The 21,453-nt window shown below is 39.9% G+C and overlaps 1 protein-coding gene across 5 annotated transcripts in view; it reads right to left on the bottom strand.

Moving 5' to 3' along the window:
- The window catches only part of agap2 (ArfGAP with GTPase domain, ankyrin repeat and PH domain 2), a 35,428-nt gene that overhangs the window by 9,882 nt on the left and 4,093 nt on the right, over window positions 1-21,453 (bottom strand). For 2 of the 5 annotated variants that reach the window (XM_037541364.1, XM_017707912.2), the window contains exons 2-10: window positions 10,288-10,346; window positions 9,086-9,173; window positions 6,911-6,996; window positions 6,590-6,731; window positions 5,903-6,037; window positions 5,192-5,313; window positions 3,009-3,152; window positions 2,624-2,707; window positions 903-1,007 (exon numbers count right to left, since the gene is read on the bottom strand). In XM_037541364.1, the coding sequence (XP_037397261.1) occupies window positions 903-1,007; window positions 2,624-2,707; window positions 3,009-3,152; window positions 5,192-5,313; window positions 5,903-6,037; window positions 6,590-6,731; window positions 6,911-6,996; window positions 9,086-9,173; window positions 10,288-10,346 (965 nt within the window). Of the gene's footprint in view, window positions 1-902; window positions 1,008-2,623; window positions 2,708-3,008; window positions 3,153-5,191; window positions 5,314-5,902; window positions 6,038-6,589; window positions 6,732-6,910; window positions 6,997-9,085; window positions 9,174-10,287; window positions 10,347-14,515; window positions 16,476-21,453 lie in introns of those variants that run through there. The other 3 variants (XM_017707909.2, XM_017707908.2, XM_017707911.2) reach the window with 3 other exon arrangements.

The raw sequence follows: 21,453 nt of genomic DNA, 5'->3' as shown, positions 1-21,453 counted from the left end.
CTGCACTCAGGGGATATTTCTATGTACATATGTACACCATTTAGACGCTGACTGGTCTCAGCATCTGACCTAAAACGAAGCATTTCACATTAAACTGCTCTGAATGACACTGTTTACATATTGACCATTTAATACAGCAGAACTTTTTAACAACCTGGTGGAATCCTTTCCTCACTAACCAACTAGTAAATCATACCAATGCTATAAATATTGCTTTTAATTGATATTACTTGTCATGACAGATTTTGTTTCGTAATATAACAGTGTTGTGTTGCCATTAGATAACTGTCAATGCAGGTGCCATTGGGGCAGTCATGAGCTGGAGGTTAGGGAACCAGCCCGGTTTGATCCCCAGAGCTGACACATGACTGAGGTGTCCTTGAGCAAGACTCCTAACCCCCAACTACTCCCCAGGCGCTGCGGATAGGCCTGCCAACTGCTCCGGGCAAGTGTGCTTTCTGCCGCCTAGTGTCTGTGCTCACTAATGTGTGTGTGGTGTTTCACTTCACAGATGGGTTAAATGCAGAGGTGAAATTTCCTCATTGTGGGACTAATAAAGGTCACTTAATCTTAATAATGTTTGATTCTCCAGGAAGGCTTTGAGTCTTTGGGAAGCTAAGAACTACAATCAATTATTAAATTAAAATTGTCAGATTACTTTTGATCCCTCAAATTAGGCAGAATGTTCATAGAAATGCAGTGATTTATATATGCTTCATCCCCTATATCCTCAACATCCTACTTACAGTGTGCACTTTAACTTCATAGGCATTGTTTCATATCAAATCCAATGCGCCGGAATTGAGGCCAAACAACAAAAGCTGTGTCACTGCCCAATTACTTACGGATTCAGCCTGACTCAGTCACTGCACATCCTGCATAACAGAAGAAATGTGGCTCACATTGATGTTTGAATGGTACATCAGCATGCCGTGGTTGGACAAAGTGACAAACTTCTTCTTCCATTCCTTGTTCAAAGAGCGCTCACTACGCTTCCATAAAGTGCCCTGACAGAGAGAAAAAAAACACATTTCATCACTTCATCTGCATCAGACATGGTCTTGAAAAGAAATTTATTCTCCACATGTGAATGATGTGTGAATAATGGTGACTGACTTCATTTCTGGGCTTAATTTTTTTATATTAGTCCTTATTTTTCATATAAAGCAGCACTTTTGACAGATATTAAAGCAAAAGTTTGACGAAAAGTCAAATTAGCTCAGTTTTCCCTTTATAATATAATCAATCAGCTGAAACACTTTTGGTTTCTGAAGTTTGCTTCTTCAGTGTTGCGTAGATGTTATGAAGCTAATGTAGCTATGGAAGCTGTACTTTCTATATTTTTGTCTATACTTTTGTCCACTGTTTACAGACATACACATATTATTCAGTCACAAAACTTCAGAAGAAAGTCTATTTGAGATTACTTAACAACATGAAATGGTTTAAGCATGCAGTTTGTGCAGTGCTAATTGGTGAGCTCCTATTACTTGTTGGCATTATTAGCTTTGTAGCTCAAGTGTAAAACTATAGAAGCAGACACATAACCCAAACATATCTTGGGTGATAGACTATATCTGACAATTTTGACTATAAAGAAACATTGTTTTACTAAACAAATGCTTTAAATTGGGAGTTACAACAGTTTTCACATTTCTGCTTAATACATGGTTAAGACTAAGTTCTTCAGAGTGATGTTAAGTGCTTTACTCTAGAGTAATTTACCGAATCAGAGTTACTCACAGCAATGGTGTCCATAGCATTCCATGTTTTACAAAAGGTTTGAGCTTTTGGCTTTCTTTTATCCATCAGTGGTGGAGAGGTACATGCAGGATGTTGTAAAGCAAAATAGTGCTGAAAACTTCAGATTTACCACTAATTTTACTATAATTAACTTTACATATAAAACTAGACACAAGTATGCTTGCTGGTCATTTTGGATAGTACATAAAATGTCTGTTTTGCATTGTAGTCACCATCACCACTGCACCACTGTAAGGAAACCAGAGTCTTTGCAATTCTTTAAATGAACCACATCACATCAGATTATTCTGAATGACTCTGTTTATGCTGCAATGATTTAACTATGCAGAAAATGTGAAAAATTTAAAAGCTTGAAACTGAGCACTATTATTCGGCACACTTAGATTGTATTTACTTTTATTCCCCATTTTATCAGCTCCACTTACCATATATGTGTGCCCTGTAGCTCTACAATTACAGACTATAGTCCATCTGTTTCTCTGCATAATTTGCTGTCCCAGTTTTATCCTGTTTATCAGTGGTCAGGGCCATAGAGCAGGTACTATTTGGGTAGTGGATCATTCTCAGCACTGCAGTGACAACTGACATGGTGGTGACATGTTAGTGTGTGGGATAACAAATTATCTAAAGGAACAGATGGACTATAGTCTGTATTTGTGAAACTACAAAGTGCACCTATATGGTACGTGGAGCTGTTAAAATAGACAGTGATGGTAAATACAATTTAGGTGTACCTCCTGTGAGTGTATTACCTTGTTTTCTTCCATTATAATATATAAAATATATAATAAAAATTAGTGCAGCTTTCCTTTTAAGACATTATATCACTTACTACTCTTAAAGAGAACTGAAGACCTACCTGTCTAATAATGACTGTTCTACTGCTTCCCACATCAGGTCTGCTGTCTGGGGTCCTCCTCTCAGTGTCACTCCCCCGGCGATTCTAAAATGGCAGGCATGTCAGATAAAGCACCGGCGATGTTCAGAGATGGATAGAGGAGCAGGACGGAGACGAAACATGGAATGAGATGAGAGACAGAATGACAGAGAGGTTCTTTGACATGGTCTGAGTTACTTGGCTTCTGAAATGATAGCATTTCTGCAATCATTCATTGCTCAAACAGCTCATATTATGTGAACTGGGAATGTCTCTCTCTCCCCAAAAGTTTCTGTGCTATTTCCATTTGGACATGCTAAGTCTCTTCATATTTTTTTTTGCACTGTATGGAGGCAGGAGAACTAACCGTGAACAAGGAGGTCCGTCGGCGGGGAACGTTTCGCTGCGAGCCCCCCTCTCCCCCCGCCCCTCCCCGTATTTCTCTGTGACTTATCACAGGGGTGGAGGGCAAAGAGGAGGAGTAATCACTACTCTGACCCCCATTACTGGCCTGAGAGAGGGAGAGAGAGGGGGACAGAGAGAGACACAGGACAGATAGAGAGGGATGTTAAATGGAACAGATAAAGAATGAGGGGCGTAGAGTAGACAAACACCAAGAGAGAACACTGCACTTCTTTAAACCACTGCCGTCATAAGAAAACCTCATTTTAAGAGCTTTGTTCTTATTAAATATATCTAAATCTGACCGTCTGCTTTACACTCTCCTCTACACATTTCACTGCTCTGGTGTCTAAAAAAATCTCTATACATTTTTGTGGAAATCGGTGTTGATTAGGCCAAAAATTGGAGGAGGACTTTGATGCTTGTCTGAAAAGCGGTGGCTTCAAAGTTGGGAGGTTTTCTCACTGTGGCAACTAGATTAAGGGCCTCTTTTACCAAAGCATTTAAGCGTTGGTGTACAGTAGGGCTGCGACTATTCAATATTCTATCAAATATTATCTTGAATATTCTGACATTTTATGACAATAAGTCATTTAATTGCATTAACTGTATAGAAAAAAAAATTGTATTCTTATTATTGGCTTATTTAATATATTATGCTATTTGTGCAGTATTGAATAAATTGCATTTAATGATAAAACTTAATGAAAATACAAGGTAATAAATAAGACATCACTTTAAATAATCATTTCACAGTAAGTTCTTAATCCTATCCAACCTGGCAACCCTCACCGGTACTGAACAGTAGTAGGTGGCACAGGAGAGCAGGAACAGCTTGTTTTAACCATCACGTTATGAAAGTTTTTTTTAAGACAATCAAAACCGCTTTATACATTTTGAACACATTTTTGATGGGAATATATATAATCTATATAATCTGGCAACCTTGACAGCTAGCTAGCCAGCATGCTCTTGATTTGTTTTCAACTGAGAGCTGGCAATCCAGAGCAGTAGAAGGCTTATTTGTATTTGGACAGCATCTAGACGTAAAACCGACCCTGGCTGTGTCTCAAACGTAACAAATGTTGCCTAATCAGACAGTGTTCTGAGGCAGGAAGACAGCCAGTCATGTCTGAAGCAAATGTCTGTATAAACCGCTGTCTGCTGAGGTTACTAGCCTAGGCAGCGTAGATGTATCCTTCGCTAAGAGAAAAATGCTAAATCATACTTATCTTAGCCAAACACCTACTATGTTCTTTTAGTATCATGTACCACAGCTCTTCATTGTGTCTGTTTTGCTGAAAGTCTGTTTGCTACCATCCTAAAACCAGCATAGACCAGCATTACTGATCAACAGCACGACAACATAAGCTGTGTTCTGGATGTTGCTATGCTGGTCAGTAGCAATGGAAGTTGATAGGCTATTCATCACCAAAACCAGTATATGTTGTGTTTTGACACTGGTATGCTGGTCAACCAGCACGACCATGCTAGGGTGACTCTGCTAGTTTGCTTGTTCTGCACTCAGCTAGGTTAGCCTCAGTGAGCTAATCAGTTAGCAACAACCAAAATAAAGGTAAAATGCCACAGTTTTAAACTAAAGCTTTTGGGCAGATGTAATTTTTCACAGAATGTATCTACATTACGTTAGAATCCTCAAAAACGTACCAAAATGACAAAGTTTGCATGGCTAGCTGATTAACTCATTGAGGCTAACTTAGCCCAGGGCAAGTGCATTTAAAATCCTTCGATTCTTGTGCTGTGAGTTTTAAAAAGGTGTCTTGGCATGTCCACAGGTCTCATATAACTACATATTTGGTGGCCACTTATGATAAAATTTTGTGACTGGAGGAAGGGTGCACATTTACCACATGAGTCTCTAGCTGCCTTTGTTTTCAGACAAAATTCTGCCTTGTTTTTTATCTCTTATATGAAGCAGCGGACCTCATGCATACCTGTGCTTAGCGCTGTCCACTTATAATCGGAGCACCCAAGAGGTCTGATGTGTGCTAAACACTTTGATGAGCTTGAACCATTATTTACCATTTGTGCTACTTTGTAAACACACCAGAGCCATACAGTGACCAAGTGTACCATAAAACAACTGTTATGATGTCAAAAGGTAGATAAACTGCCAGAACATAGTACCTGTCCTGGGAATGGAGCAGACACTGGCGTGGAGGATCCAGAGTGGCTGGGGGAGTTGGGAAGAGACTTGCATGATGCCAGTAGAGCAGCTTGCTTCTTAGCTGCCACTATCTTCTGTGATACTGAGAGGTGAACGGTTCGATTAGCAAATCAAAAACAGCACATCGCCATGAGCATACTGTGATCTAAGAAGACCAGGGAGCAATTAAATTTCAGCTCAGTCAACTCAGATGATCTTATATTTGCTTAACTGGCCAATTGTCCAATTAACTATTATTATTTTACTGAATTCAGTTTGCCCCTCGAATTTGGGAATCTGAAGTTGACCCTAAAAGAATTAATGCATGGATTAAACTTTATATGTGAAATAATGAACAGATTGATAGATGGATAGATGAACGGATGAAGGCATGAATGGATGTGTAAATATTTGAATGGATTAGTGAATGAATGAATAAATGAATCAAATTAAGATCTTACTAACTAATCTAAAGTAGGACAGCTTCCTCATTAGTCTATCCTATAGCTTAAAAGATGAATGGATGAGTGAACTTCCTTTCTGATACATAGCTGGGTGCTGGGTGAATGTACCAAATGGAGTTCTAATAGGCCATCCAATTTAGCCTCGTTTCAAAATTATGAAGCTGAAATTTGATTGACCCTGGAAAACAATACCAGTCTTTTGTGTAACTAGTCAAAAGGGAGCCTAACCCTCGGTAAAGACTCGGTCCACATTAAGTCCATAAGTGGCGCAGGTCTCATAGTAGGCACAGCGTCGCACGTCGGCACAAAGCTGCTGCACTCTCTTATCCTCGATCACACGGACGTTAGTGCTGCTAATCTTATCTGTGGTGAGAGGCACATTGACACATTGACTTCACTTTGCCACCTTTAAAAGAGCTAATCTAGAATCAGTTTATTCTTGTCTTAAACTTCTGAATTACAAGGTTGGTTGGCAGTTGTAATACAAATAACGCTACAAACATGCTACAAACAAAACTTTCCCACACATTGATAGAAAGTCTACCATTAAACAGAGTTGCATGCCAACACCAGCCTGTAGGTTACTAGTGTCAGAGCAGCTTTACTACCACATTTGACAAAGCTTGTTGTGAAAAGTCTGTGTGGGATCTTTTGGTGTGGTTTCCAGTCTTATAATGTATATTTGGTGGTATCTTGCGTGTAGCAATATTCGTATTTCGGCTTCTTGGCCTTGCAATTCAGAGGATCTGGCAATGTTTGGAGGAAAATTGTCCATACAATGAAATTTGCAATATAAAAGTTTACCATAAGCTGGTGGAAGCAACAAATTTCCAAAATGCCATTTATTTTTCTTACAGAGAAACATGACGTTCGTGCAGTGCTGCTGACCACAGTTTAGATTCATGTGACCCATACCTTGTGTACCCACTACTGTGAGGGCGATGTCTGCTGTGTTGCGGTGGGTGCTAAGTTCCCTGAAATATTCATACACTTCTTGAAAACTGGCTTCATTTTCCAGGCTAAACACCATGATGACGGCATCGACCCAGTTGCTAAACTGCGATCCCAAATCGGAAGACAAGAAAGGAAAAGGTATGAGAACATGGCTCACAGTGATTCATCTAATCCACTATTATCTTGGAACATTTTCAGAGTAAGTGTGGGTTGTGGGAATTCTTGGTTTCATGCTTACAGACTGCTTGGTAGCACTCACAGAAGACACTAACAGTCACAAACCTGTGGGCTAGGATGGCCCGTTTCCTCCCGAATCAGTAACAAGTGACTCTGTCCATCCACCAGCACCTCCTTCTTATATCTCCCACCTGATAAAGGGAAAAGGACAGAGAGAAACCAACACTTTAACAGTGAGATGAGGGTTTGGTTTTGCTTTAAAGAGACAAGCACTAAGCTCAATTTTCTGAGGTGTAAACGTGTATATATGTTTAAGGGATTTGGCATATTTTGTTAACAATAATGATTTCTTCAATAATACCTATAAAACACTTGAGTCTGAAAAAAACTCTTCTGCTGGTGAAAACATAGTTTTCCCAAGAAAATTGTGTTTTGTTACATCTGTAGCCCCAATCTCTGTCTGTGATTTAGAAGAGAGTTGATCAGTCAATTGTGGTCACAGGTGCTTTGCTTTCTATGCCAAGTATAAAAACTCATCTGAGAAATGCCAGTTTCTATTGGTTTGTTGGTTTGTTGGTTCATTTGTGGATTATGTTGTTTTTCTAATTTTATAGAAGCTGCTCCCTCTCCAAATCCCACCTCTGCACACATGCTTGCAGTCTATCCCCTTAATGTGTATATTTCAAATATGTTGATAAGAGAAAGCAGTAACCTAGGATAAACGTACTGGGGCTTTATGAGCCAGACCCGACACCTACATTATTGGATCTGGCACTTAGTTCATATGAAATGGCCGATATCTTACATTTTTTATATTTCGCTTTTGTGGTTTTATGTATTAAAAACAGTCATAATTCTCTTTTTTAACCATTTTACAATCTATCTTTAACTGTTAGAATCGAACAGGCTGTTTTTGTAAATGGGCTCTGTTTTACTTGGCTGCACCTCATTCAAAAAGAAGTTCAGGCTGAACCACTCTTATAACAACTTTTAACAAGAATGGGCATCATGTCATGACATCATAGAAACATCATATTTAAAATGCAACTTCATTTCCACATATAGACTGTACAGACTGTGGGGAGTAAATGGTACATTTTGTAACTTTAACAATATTTACATACTATTTCAGACTTATTTATTTAAAAAAGTAGTGTGAAACTTAGTTGTCCATGATATCACAATATTTTCTATAAGTAACTTGAAATGTACAGCAAAAAAAATGTGAAAAAGTTAACTAAAATGTAGCACGCTGTGTAGTGGCACGTACACACTTTCACTTTCAACCCTTGTTTGGGCGTACAGTGACAGAAACATTAATAAAACAACACAGACGCTGTTTATCTGTCTGCTCCTGTGACTGTATGTCTTTCAAAAGAGCTTAGAAACGCTGAGCTGAGCTGAGCTTTGGGAAACCGATGACTGACGCTCATTAACATGTAAGAACTAACAATATGAGGAAAACTCTAACAGAGCTGCCTGGCCTCCAACACCCTATCAACTTGCCAGATCCAGTACTAGTCAGGTTTCTGGGACCTCATCATTTTCAAATTAAGCCCTAGATTAGAATCTTTTTCTTTTTTCAAAATATTGGCATAATCGAGTCATTTAGATGTAAACAAAGCCATTCAGAGTGATTTGATGTGAAATGTACCCATCTAGAGAAACTAGCTGCTTCAGAAATATTCACAGTGGTGGTGATAGTAACCAGACATCTGAAGCGTTTAGTGTCTTTAAAAGCACATCATAGAGTTTTATTACACAAAATGGTTACAAATATGTTGCCTGACGTCTGAAAGGTTATGACAGCTTATGATATGCTTTTTGCCTAAAACATATGTTTATGGACTATGCTTCATGAAGAGTGATGTAAGGCAAAATAGTCCCCAAAGAAAGCAAATATTTTCACCCTGTTTTACCAAAATTACACATAAAATGTGTAGATTCACTGGTCGTTTTGAATAATAAAACCAATAACTGCATTCATGTTATTTCTGGTTTCTTTCACTACACTGTAAAGAAAGCAATAGGTCAGTCTCTCTACAATGAGCCGTTTCACATCAAACCACTCTCAATGACTTGGCGTACAGTGATTTATACAGAAATGTTTGTGGCAATGTAAATAATAATAAACTTACAATCTCCTAAAATGATTCACCCTCATAATATTCACAACCCTAACTTTAACCTAAAGTAACCATTATGGCATGCATGTGAAATCTGTTTACACTGTAGGACGATCAGATGGTGGAAGTTGTTGAAAGAGGCCAAAGTTCTCACCCTCGTGTGACTCCAGGGGAAGGTAGCTTCCTGTGATGAATCTGTTTACTAGAGCAGATTTTCCGCTCCGCAAGCTACCCAGCACCCCCTGCATGAACCCAGAGACAGACATTAATAACAAAGAAGACACAGGCAGCATTTACAGCTCTGCTACACAGTTACTCTCTTGATAAGATATAGTACTAAACAAAAATGTTTTCATGCTTAACTGAATTGCCTCATCCTGGTCCTTCTCAGGACTTCAAAAGCATGAAGAACAACCAGAAAACATTGATTGGATGCAGGGATGTAGTGGAAAAAGGTGCATAAACCTTATGGCACAACTGTAACACAATGGACTTCATAAATCAGCCAAGCATATCCTTTCATCGCTTATCTTTAATATAGTTATATATTATTTTTTTTATTCTACTATCAGTACACACAAATTATTTTTGTGTATCATCCCATAAAACCTATATTTTCAAGCTATATGCTTAGCGTTTTGGCGTGTCTGGGTTGGGGGCCTGAGGTGGCACAGAACCGCCCACCCCCCCAAAGGAATTGTGGTTAGTCAGAGCAGTGCCTGCCCCATTATAGCTGGTAGTTGATATGTTATTGAATGGTCACTACTAGATAGGGTTCAGCCAGTTCTTTAAAGGATTCAGGAGAAAATATTTCTATTCTACTAGAAACGAATTATGTTACACTTCGTATAAGCATTTTATTAATGGCAAAGGTGGTGCTTTGCTCCCTGCCACGTGAAATATTTCTACAATACTGTTTTCACAAAAGTTAGCCAGTTTGCATAACGCAGCAGAGAGTTCAACGCTCCACTGTTTAAATGAACATTCTGCTATGTTTTGCAGGGCTGAACACATCCCTGGTACCTGGACGCATCTTGTCAGAGTAAAGTGGGAGGGGAAGGAGGCAGGGCTTATACACTGCAAACACCCAAACTCAAATGGCTGGGCTTTTTTTCTCACCGTTTCTAGTGGCTTGCTATATGGAGAATAGATAGACATTGCCGGTATTAAAGACAACACTTATCAGTTTGAATCTAAATAGGTAAGTTAGCAAATTCTAATAAAAGATGAGTACGCGCCATTTAAAGTCTTAGATCGGTACATGAACAGCATTTATGTGCATTCATTCTCCACTACACCCCTGTCTGGATGATGCTGTCTGTCACTTGGATGGTGATAATGGTATAGTTGTCTTACCACTCTCAGCTCTGGAATAGAGCGATTTAGGGTCCATTCCTGACTGTTGGCGCACGATGCTTTGAAGAGAATGAAAGAGAGTTCACAGACAGTCAGCCTCCTTTTTCAAACACAAGAAGGACTACGGCGCTTAAAATATCACATTCATATTAATAGGATGAAACTGACATATGAACTCTTTTTAAAGTCAGACATATCAGACAATCTGGTTGTACTAAAGCTACAGCACAGCATACTGAGCCCAAAACCCTCGTTTTCACTTCACTTGTGCCTAAATCTAGCTCACCAACACTATCTCACTTGTCAAAATATATACATGAAAGCTAATGGAAATTGGAGAACTAATCACATGATTGCTGTCTATCCACAGCTTCCCCTAAACTTTGGTCATCTTTCTGCTATTACGCTCATATCAGGAAAGTCTAAAAGCTTGACCTGTATTGCTCTTCGGAAATCTTGAACCAGTACTACATTTACTGATTCTCATAAACTCCAAATCTTCATGAATGTAATTGATTATGGAAAGTCTTTTCATTCAACCCCAAAAATGCATTTTGTGTGGTGGGAAGCCAGTTTAACTGGGTTTATCAAACCAGTCAAATACAGTCTTTGGTTAAAATACCATTTAAGATGGACAAAAGACAAAAACCCTTTCACAAGTCAAACTTTACTTGTCCCTACTATTTAATCAGCACGTGAGGATTGAAAAAACTAAATGTGAAAATGTATTGAAAGCTGTCTCGTATATGTGCTCCATGGTTTCCTCTGAGAGTCCCTCAGTTGCCATCTTTCATGGTCATTATTGTCAGAATGTTGTGCAACGTTTTGTTACAGTTTCCAGGTTTAGCCTCATGTTTCATTGAAATGGTGCGAAACGGTATGCAACAGGCTTTGAAGTATTTCTTTCATTTGATGGCCGTGTCAGTGGTGTTATCCCATTGGAAGCAACATGTATATAAATCCTGATGTATTAAAAAGGCACTACACAGAATGGATCATTTTTTGTAATATTTTGGGGATCTGTAATGTCTTTACCCTGCATGACCTTTTTTAGGACTTTTTTCTGATTTTCTCCACATCTTTAGTCATATTTAATTCCACCCACCAGTGAGGCCCCCAGTCACAGAGTACCACCAGCACTAGGAGAGTGAATGCTGGGACAAGCTTCCTCCAAGTTATAAAGTCAGCCACCACATTTAGAACTCACGATGATGTGTACCACCAACACTAGAGGGGGGAGACAGTTATGCCACATGAGAGCTTACACAGTTCACCACTTGGGAGACCCACACATTGGATTCTAATAAAGTCCTCTACAAATACGGCCGCTGCAGCTTGGTGTGGGCAACTGAAGACGTTAAAAGACGTCTGTATTGTATGTTATTATTATAATTTTTTTAATAGAATAAGCTAGACGTTTCCAAGAATGGCAACACTCAAATAACTGTTTTTATGTTTTTTTTAAAGTTGTTTATACACTGTTGTCTAAACCTCTGGGGCTACTTAAAAAATCAGAGATTACCTTTTTATTTAAACCTGGAAATTAAACCAAAAGAAAAGACTTTTCAAGTGGAATTACATTTGTGACGGCAATATTAAGACATTTGTACACTTTTTTCATACCTTCCAAGCACATGTTCAGACAATTCTTTAGTGGATTTGATCTACCTTGCGGAGTCCATGCCAACTCAAGCTGTGCATGCTGTCATTAAGGGGGGGGCGACCAAGGAGTGAGAAATTCTGAAATTTATGATAAAATATCAAAGGTTCTACTTTTCACAAAAATTGTTAAAATAATAATAGAATTTGTGTTGAAAAACTTTGTATTACACCATTAATTCTAGGAGTTGTGATTTTTGGGACTTTAGGGCAGTGGGGCAGGCTCTGAAAACTTTTATTTGCCTGATTCAAACCAATCTTGGCCCAGTTTCCCCAAAGGCATCTTAATGTTAAGATTATCGGACCTGGTTGAAAGAGTGTTCAGTGTGATGCTCCCTCTACCATTTAAGAATCATCTTGTGCTAAGATGCTTTTGGGGAGCCCATCCCTGTGTGCTGTATAAATAATTGTAAATATCTCAGGTCTGAATACTCAGAAATGGGTTTTGAACTCGACTTTGATCCAACATGGTACAATGATCAATATGCAAATAAGTATCTCAAAGTAATTACTCAAGTAGTTTTTCAATAAATAACTAATTTACCCTTCTTTGAGTAACTTGTATTATCCATTCTTTTACTTGTACTCATTAAGAGTAACATTACTCTTATATTAGTAAGGATTTTCAGTTCTCTTTCCAACCCGGACACTAAGCCTCTAATTTATACAGTGAGAAAAAAAGCTTGATTTTGAGAAGAGAAAGAGCTCTTGACCTACAGATGTACTTTCTCTTTATCTCTCATGCCTTTCTCACATTGAGGAGTGGCTCAAGCCCAGCTGTTGTGCTGTTGACAGTGACTGATGGAGTAGGACATTGTCCTGCCTGCGATTGCTTTGTCAGATATGGATGTGCAAAGGAGACGCAGCTGAGACCTTGTGAAGAGTGTTTTATGACACACCACCACTATAACCTGCGCTGCTTGACCAACAGGCCTGCTGCCTCTACATACAAGCAGAAGCTAGTGGTCGAGATAAAGCAAAGGTTTCTGAACTCGCCATTATCAACTTCCAACTTCCTGTGTGAAATGTAGGCCTTCACATAAAAATGCCAGCCCCCTCCTCAAAAGCCCACCCGAATTCAGCACACTTCTATGAGGGCATTATGAGACCGGACCACCAGACAGTACGATCCTTATGCAGATCTTGAAGCCTCCATATATAGCAGTGTATCCGGAGTGGCTGGGGTTGAAAAAAGGATGCTCTATGTGTCACATTCTAAAGCCTATTTTCCTTTTTTTGGATTCTTTTCAAAAGACCCCCCCCCCACCCCTCACTGACTCCCCCATGCTCCCCACACATATACAGCCCGGCTCTCTCATTCATTGAACTGGGGACTCTCTCCCTGGCATCACGCAGCCGTACAACAAGGCAGTTCCGTCCGCCTGCCTGTTGCCATGACAACCCTACCTCCAGCCGCTCCGTCAGCTCGCCCGGAGAACACATACGTAAATATTTTCCTGCGCGCATGCGTTGGTTTGCACACAGACGCACCAGCCAGTGCTCACAGTTCAGGGACCACACACATGCAGACATAATCACGCCCTTACCAACAGGGCATCTGAGGCACAATTATTATATACATTGTTATGGTTTAAAATTGAGGAATTTCTCTATTCTTACAATTTTCAAACAATTAAGATTATTTCTAATTTTACATCCATATATACCTTAAAAATGAAAATCTACTGAAAAGTTAAGGTTGCTACCACAGGCCTGCTTCAAGTACACAAATGAAGCTAAGGCCATATGATACACTACACCCGCAAAAACTATGCATAATAAATACTTTCATATATTCTCCAAGGCCTCAGTTTCAAGAGCGTAGTCTAAATGCATCTGCTAAAACTCACTGATGGTCTGCCAAAGGATCTTAGGCCTCCTTCACATCTAAATTTGCACCTCAGGATATGAAATACATTTCAAAACGTTGCTTTTCATTTTTAAAAAGGCTGTAGTTAACAAAGAGAGCAGTCGATAAATCTGGGAGTATCAAACGGCTGGTTTTGACATGGTTTGGAATCAGAGAAAAGAATGGAAGCTGCCACGGAGGAAAATGATTGGGATAAAAAAACAGGCAGTGGGTGGAACATCAAAGATGGGATTAGGACATTGGCTGTAATTGCACAGCGTTTGGCGTAGGCATTATCAAATTTGTTTCCTATTCCAACTGTTCCGGATCAGGAACTGGGACAGTTGGAGGGTTGACAACATAGAAAAGACTCAGATGTCTTTAACTTATGCCACAGCTCCTGGATTTACTACAAATACCATTTGAAATTCTTGAAGTGTGACATGAAAAGTCTTCCCTACAAAGCTGTCTCAAAGATCAAGGACCTTTATCATTTCTTGCAGTTTCTGTATACAATGAATGCTCTCATCCAAATCAGTGGATAATTTTTAAAATTCATATGTTGTCTGTTTTTCATATTCATATGTATCTCTGTACCAAACATCAAAATCAAAAGGAGACCCAAAGTGACCTTCCCTTTGAACTATGCCACTTTGCACTATTTGAGAACATAACCTAACAGGACAGAGTTGTGAATGAGACTGGAGGGTGCTTTCCTACCTTCATCCTCACTGGACTCCCTCTGGGACAAGCCAGGAGTTTGGGGTACTGTGCCAGTGTTGGCTGGGACTTGTGTACTTTGTGTACTCTTCGTGAAAATGCCGCTAATAAATCGGAGCATTTTGCGATCTCGTGTCGTGGCTCCCTGCGACTGACCTGCCCTCATGTCTGATGTGATTTGGCCACCTTTTCCTTTCAGAAGGTCCTCTGACAAGCAATTCAAATCACTGTTGTCCAAGGTGCGACTCTTTCCCTTACGCTGTGGCTTGGACACCATGGTGACTGGGGCCGGAAGAGATGTAGACCCTGCTTTCAGTCTCTCTGCTCTTGGGCTCTGGGTCCGCATGGCTATCGTCCCTTCTATAGATGCTTTAGCTCCTGTGCCTCCTTTCAGATCGTCCTGATTGGGCTTGGCCTCACACACAGCCCAAGATGCCCTGAAGGAACCAGGAGCAGGGCTGGCTGGGGACTGGATTCCAGACCTGCTGTCTTTACGGTCCAGGCTCTTGGAGGAGGCATGCATGCTGTCTCTAGCCTCTCGCAGTTCACGACTACTGAGGGCACCGCTGTGTGCCTTCAGAAGGGACATAGGCCTCTTGCTAACACGTCCTGGGACACTGCTCGAGCCTGGGGGTTGGGTTAGTTCAACTGCTTCCTTGGCTGTAGATGTTTGAGCTGCTCCTGGGGCTTCTCTTACCCTGCCGTTTTCAGTTGCAGATGAAGTTATTGATTTTTGCCTGTCACTGGGGTGAGCACCATCTGTAAGAAGTGCTTTATGGTCCCTGGGGCTTGGAAGTATTTCCTGCTGGACGTCTTTCTTGGCCTCTGGCTCAGTGACCTCTTCCTGTTTCTGTGGATGCTGAACCCCATTGCTTGAGTCTGTCTTTGGAGGTGGGTGTTTTCCTCCAGCTTGACTCGTCTCCCCCTCCACGTTTTGCCTGGCCTTTTCTGTCCCATGGTCCTCAGCTGTCTCCACTTTCACCAGGGTGAGTGAGATAAGGTAAGTGGTTCTATGATGCGATATGCCAGTTTGCTCCATGAGATCCAAGTGTGGCAGGCAGACAGACACAGACATAGATTAATCTGATCTGCAGAATGTCCTCTGTTATGACCGCAAGCGCAAAGAAAATTCAGATGAGCGTTAGCGGACAAGAGACGACTGTTTCCCTGGCGTGGATCAAATTGTTACCAGTGTCCTTTGTGCCCACTGATCTCACTGTTAGTCTCCCACATGTCTCTAAACCTCAAATATCTAATTTATCTCCATGTGACTGCAATCATATTCCTTGTCCTAAGGCTTGTGAGTGCACTGGTTGTTGCAACAAAGCAAATTATTACTTGAATTGCATTCTTCCTAACCTTCCAGCCAACAGATTTGTCTGGAAGGCAGAGTACAACATGACATTGATACCAAAACGTAGTGAATACCATTTACTCTGATAGAGAGGAAAATGACATCCCGCTGTTCCCTTCAGACTAAGACATGCCATTTGCAGACATACGCCAGAATGTGTAGAAGACCAAGCAGGAGAGAGTAAAAGGAACACAAGCAAGAAGACTACCTGACACATGGATCAGCAAGAGGAGCTTAGAGTAAGCCCAAAGAGAGTGATCCCAGGTTCCCTACAGAGAGTCCATCCATCACGCCTCCAGTGATCTGAGGTTTCCACCATGCGGATGGCAGACTCCAGCATCAAGCCCCCTGGTGCACGAAGCAAACGTGCATACTTGCGGATGAAAAACTTCACAAGTGTCAGCTCAGTATGCCCTTGAGCAAAGGAATCCCTCAAATCCCTCTGCCAGATGCCTTTTTGTAGTGCCCTTGCTGATCAACATTGTGCTGGAGGACCTCGCATGCTCTCTGCATCTTCCTCTTCTCTCTCTGCCTGCCTGCCCTTGTCACCAGCCAGACAGCTCACAGCCTCTGCTTTCCACAGTTATTCCCCCCTCCCTCCCTTTCCCTCTTTCCTTTTCTCTCTCCCTCGACCACCCCCTTCTCTCTCTCCCCCTCTCCTCTTCCTCATCCTCTCTCTCTCTCTCTCTCTCTCTCTCAGTGGAACACAGAGAGGCAATGATGTGTTTGTGGGAAGAGGCGGGTGCATGCTCAAAGGACCTGGAGCCAATAAAAGGCTTGTGAAGGAGAGGGGAGGAGTCACAGAAACACCTAATCAACAAATGAGGGAATCTAAGCATAGCTAATCAAGACATCTAAATCCATGGGGACGTCTGTTTGTTTTTATCTATCACTACATTACAAAAACACCAGCTCTGATCGTCTTTCACCAGTGCAGTTAAAAAGCTGTTAGAGTTGCTGTCCCCCCTCCCCAGCTTTTTTTTTCTCTCTCTGGATGCTGAGGCAGCTTGTTACCAAGGTATTCTGGAGCATAAACTCCTCCTCCTTGCACTGGCTGTATCTCGTCTCTGACTCTTTACAGCCATCTCTGTGTAAAACTCTCTGCTTTGTCCATGCAAAAATTTATGTGTTCATATCTGCATGTGTAAAATAAACTATTTATTCATTGCTCTTGTTGCAAAGTGTTATTTTTTTATCTTCTTGCAAGGAGCTATTCTGCTCGCAAGACTAGTATAACTGAAAGTCTATATTCATACTTATGTGTCAGCCACACAAAACCTTCATTCATAAGAAGGTAGCGTGTTAAATTGTTAATGTTCAGCCACATTGTGGTCAGAAATCAATAATAAATGCTATTGATTGGACACAAGAGAACAAATATCACTTAGAAGAATATCAGTAGAAGGTTTAAACTGGAGTACTCGGCATCAAAAAGCATCTCATTGCGCTTGGAAGACAGTACTCCACCTGACATGGCAACAATGTCCCAACAGGCTTGTTAAGCCTATAGAACCTTTCAGCTGAATCATGCTATGAAATCAACCCTTCTGCTTGGGGAAGGGAAGCATGTTTCATGCATACTGGTCATTTTCTTTCTAGAAAATAGCCACAGAGTCAAGATGATGAGGGATTTTCTGCCTTAGTGCATGGTCTGCATGTCCTACACACTAAATATCAGTCATACAGCTCTCCCAGTGAAGAGGGAGTGAAGTGTGGGAATCAGTCATATTGGCATCAGGCAGATGGTTAGATTTCACTGATAATTTAAACCCACATTTGATGATAAATGATCTGAAAGAACATAATGTTTAGATGACACTGGTCTACTGTGTTAAATGTTTTCATTTAAGTAATTTTCATGCATTTTTCTCCAACCCATTACAAAAAATGGTAGATTTCTCCATAACGCTAATCCAGGTAGATTTATTTGCAATTTGCACATTTTATGTATGTTTTTGTTGGTGTTGAACCATAACCAGATCTTCACTTAGGGCCAGGAATGACAAAAAACTCAGCCATAAATGAGAAAACAGTTCTATGGTAAGGCTAACTTCTTCTTATGGGATTCTATGTTTGCTAACAGCAATTCACATTAATGGTTTTTGGCCATTCTAGATGAAACGTTGACATTTGAACATTGTCTAAGACATCTTGTTTTATTTGAAGCTTGAAACACACATATTGACACAAATTTTCCTAGTTTTCAGTGATTCTTTCAGTAAAGAACCCTGACGTACAGCTGCCGCTGAAGTGTGTTGTCATGCTACCACCTTCTCAGTAAAGCTTTACGAAACTGGAACCACACTTTGGAAATGGGATTTTTTGATGTCACAAACAGGTCCTGTGTATGTTACCAGTTAATTTAACACATCAGAACTTCAGTCCAGCTCCTGAAAGCCTAACCGGTAGGCCAACGGCTATATTTACTACTACAGAGAAAAAATCTTGATGGGATAATTTTCTATTGGGTGTTTTAAGGATTTAACCCAGCAAGAAATTGATGATTAAATAATAGTATTAATAACAATATTTGCTATGTTTGAATACAAAAAGGATGATTTTATTAAATTAAAATGAACTAAATATTAGACATTCAACTTTTGTTTCACAGGCACAGTAAAGACACTTTCTCTGAAGGCCTAGAAGGCCCTGATGGTTCCCGACTTGTTTGTTTATAAGCAGATTTGTATGTGAAAAATGTTGGATATCAGTATCAGCCCAGATTTTTTTATATAGTTAAATTGTTCTTTATTTTCATGGACACATGGTCACATCTATCTTCAGCTATCTCTTTCTGTTTCCACCAAACATAAGAGGATTTCCAGTCTGTCTTTCTCTCCATTGCTTTTAGCAATCCCCACTAAAAATCTCATATTCTCTCCATCACTCATCCAGTCTCTTGGCTCCTTTTAGCAAGCGCTATTTAAATCTGTCAGATCTATTCTCAAATGGCAACACTTTGTGCCCAGGAGCATCATAGCATTTCTCTCCACTCTTTTTTTCTACCTTCAATGCTTCACAGTTTATATTATTTTCTTTCATCTTGCAAAGGCTACGCGTGTGACATTCAATGACCACTCAGTTGTTTTTTAAAGGGGATTTATAGTTTTGAAATTTCTGTTTAATTAAATGGCTATGGTGTAATCAAAGTAATTTGGAGTGGTTTGTTGTGAAATGATCTGTTCAAGAGTAGTCAGAATTATTCACAGTGGTGGAACCAGACGTCTGAAGTGTAGTGCCTCTAAAAGCTTCCTCATTCAAAGTCATTACACAAAATGGTTACAAACAAGCTTCCTGATGCCTCATACATTGTTTTAAGAAAATATTTTAGGCCTAAAATTTATTTTTTCATACCCATAGAAGCAGAGAATGTTTAGCGAGGAGAACTGCCGTTCAATGTCTTGCGAGTTCGTCAAATCACTAGAAGGCACTAGGATAGGCTCCTATGGACCATTTGTGGAAAATCATTGTTTGAAAAATGCACAATTTTCCTGAATACAGAGCAGTCTAAAATATTTCAACACTGCTGTTATATTTTGATATTAATAGTATTCCGATAATGTCACAACCATGCTGCCACCATTTTGGTAGGCAACATCAAGTTCATTCAGCAGTGCTGCGGCTGTCTGTAATGAAATAAAGTCATAACTGATCCCTGGCAGTTAACACATTATTTTTAGATCACTTTTTAAATCCCATTTTTAAAGCGTATTATCGGACATATTTGAGTGTTTTGCCTTGATTTTATTTGATTTGTTGCTGTAGTGAGAACCAAAGAAAGCTGAAATCTACATGGCAGAGATTTCCCACTGGATTACTAGTGCCCTGTCCCAAACTGCATACTAGCACACTAAATGGTGTGTAAAATCAAGCATGTACCATTAGACGTTGGTCATTAGTGCAGTAGGTAAAGTACACAAGTGTGTGGTTTTGTGGACAAAAACCTTGCGTTTCTGTTTATGTTGTTTTTCAGTTTAACATTATTTAAAATGGCTGCTGCCTTTTATATTGTGTGTAAATGTCAGGATAAATGGAAAAAAGTCTGGTTCCCTTGACTTGCATGAAAAGTAAAGTATGTTTTTCTCTTGTCCTGTAAAGTTATCATTTTGGAGATAAGAAATTTTTTTCCGACAGCAGCGATATGTTTATGAGTTTACTATTTAAGAGCTCTGGCAGCCACTCTTATTAACTTCTGTAAAATGCCACAAATTAGAATTTTTGGAATTTTCTGAACTGAAAAATGCAGGTTGTACAGATCCAGTCAACTAGTCTAGCTGATCTTCACATAGCGTTTTCTGGAGACTGAATCTAAAGCATCTACATATCTTTTTATCTTTTTTTGTGGTGATTCTGGTCTATTGTGCTTGGTTTTATCTACCTGCAGGGTTGTAGCTGGAGTAACAGTGATGAGATGAGCTCTATCAGAGCAGTCAGGCTTACAACTTGCCTACCAACATGGTGACATGGTCTTTTTAATTAAATAATTGAATACTATGAATATGAGTTTGCAACAGTGCCTCCCATGTAAATGTTAAGAAAATATCCTATTAAACTTAATGTAATTTCGTTTTTAGCCATTTAGCTCCATTCACTACCATTCATTGAGCATTTGCTTTCATGTGCTAACACTTTACAAGGAGAATATAATGGGAGAAATAGGAAGTGGCCAGGCTCCCATTAAACTGGCTTTTAAATAGGGCATTTTAAGACAGCTCCCAAAACCTTTTTTAAGGTTTCCTGCTATTGTACAATTATTAACATTACATATAAAAGCACATATAGGTTTTCTGATCATAAATAAAGTGCCTATATTTGCATTGTGACCTATTTGCATTTGTGACCTCTGGTTCCTCTCACCACCACTGCAAAGAGTCTGAGTTGCTAAGTTTCTCTACAAATTAACCATTTTACAGCAAACCAGTCCAGATGACTTTGTTTACATCTCAATGACTAAATTATGCAGAGATTTTGAAAAATGTGTATAGTTTTGCTTTAAGCAAACGTCATAATAGCACATCTATATTATCAGCCAGTAAAGTACTTTATGATTTGCCAAAGTCTGTAATGAACCACAGGTTCAGAGAAAATGTGGCCAGTTGCAGAGATGCTGTCTTGTCTATATTCTGTTGTCGTCAGCTAGATCAGCCATAATTACATGCAGGAGAGGAAGTAGTCTGAGGAGGAAGTGAATTACAGAGAGAGCAAAGCTGAAAGACTAAATGAAAGTCAAATTAACCATTGTCACCAGAACAGCTGACCTCATGACCCTATCAAACACATGGGTGGGCATCTGGTAGCATGTAATAGAAATGGAAATGACCATTGTGAGGGAGGGGTGGGGGGGATTGTCCGGTGGAAACCACGAGGTGTGAGCCTAGATACTAGATATAAAAGCAGTAAAAGTAATAATAACTATGCATGGATACAGTTGGTTACAGATCGGATATACTGAAATAAATATACCAGAATACACCAAAATTAGTGCTTCTTTTTAAATATAGAGCGTAAGACTGACGTGACAGGTGGTGTCTGAGATGGAGAGGAAGTGGGTTTTGGGGCAGCGAGAGAGCGGCAGACAGGAAGT

Source organism: Pygocentrus nattereri, chromosome 9 (assembly GCF_015220715.1).
Source record: "Pygocentrus nattereri isolate fPygNat1 chromosome 9, fPygNat1.pri, whole genome shotgun sequence".
NCBI lineage: Eukaryota > Metazoa > Chordata > Actinopteri > Characiformes > Serrasalmidae > Pygocentrus > Pygocentrus nattereri.
The sequence above is the reverse complement of the archived record's forward strand: the minus strand, read 5'-3'. Positions and strand labels throughout refer to the sequence as shown.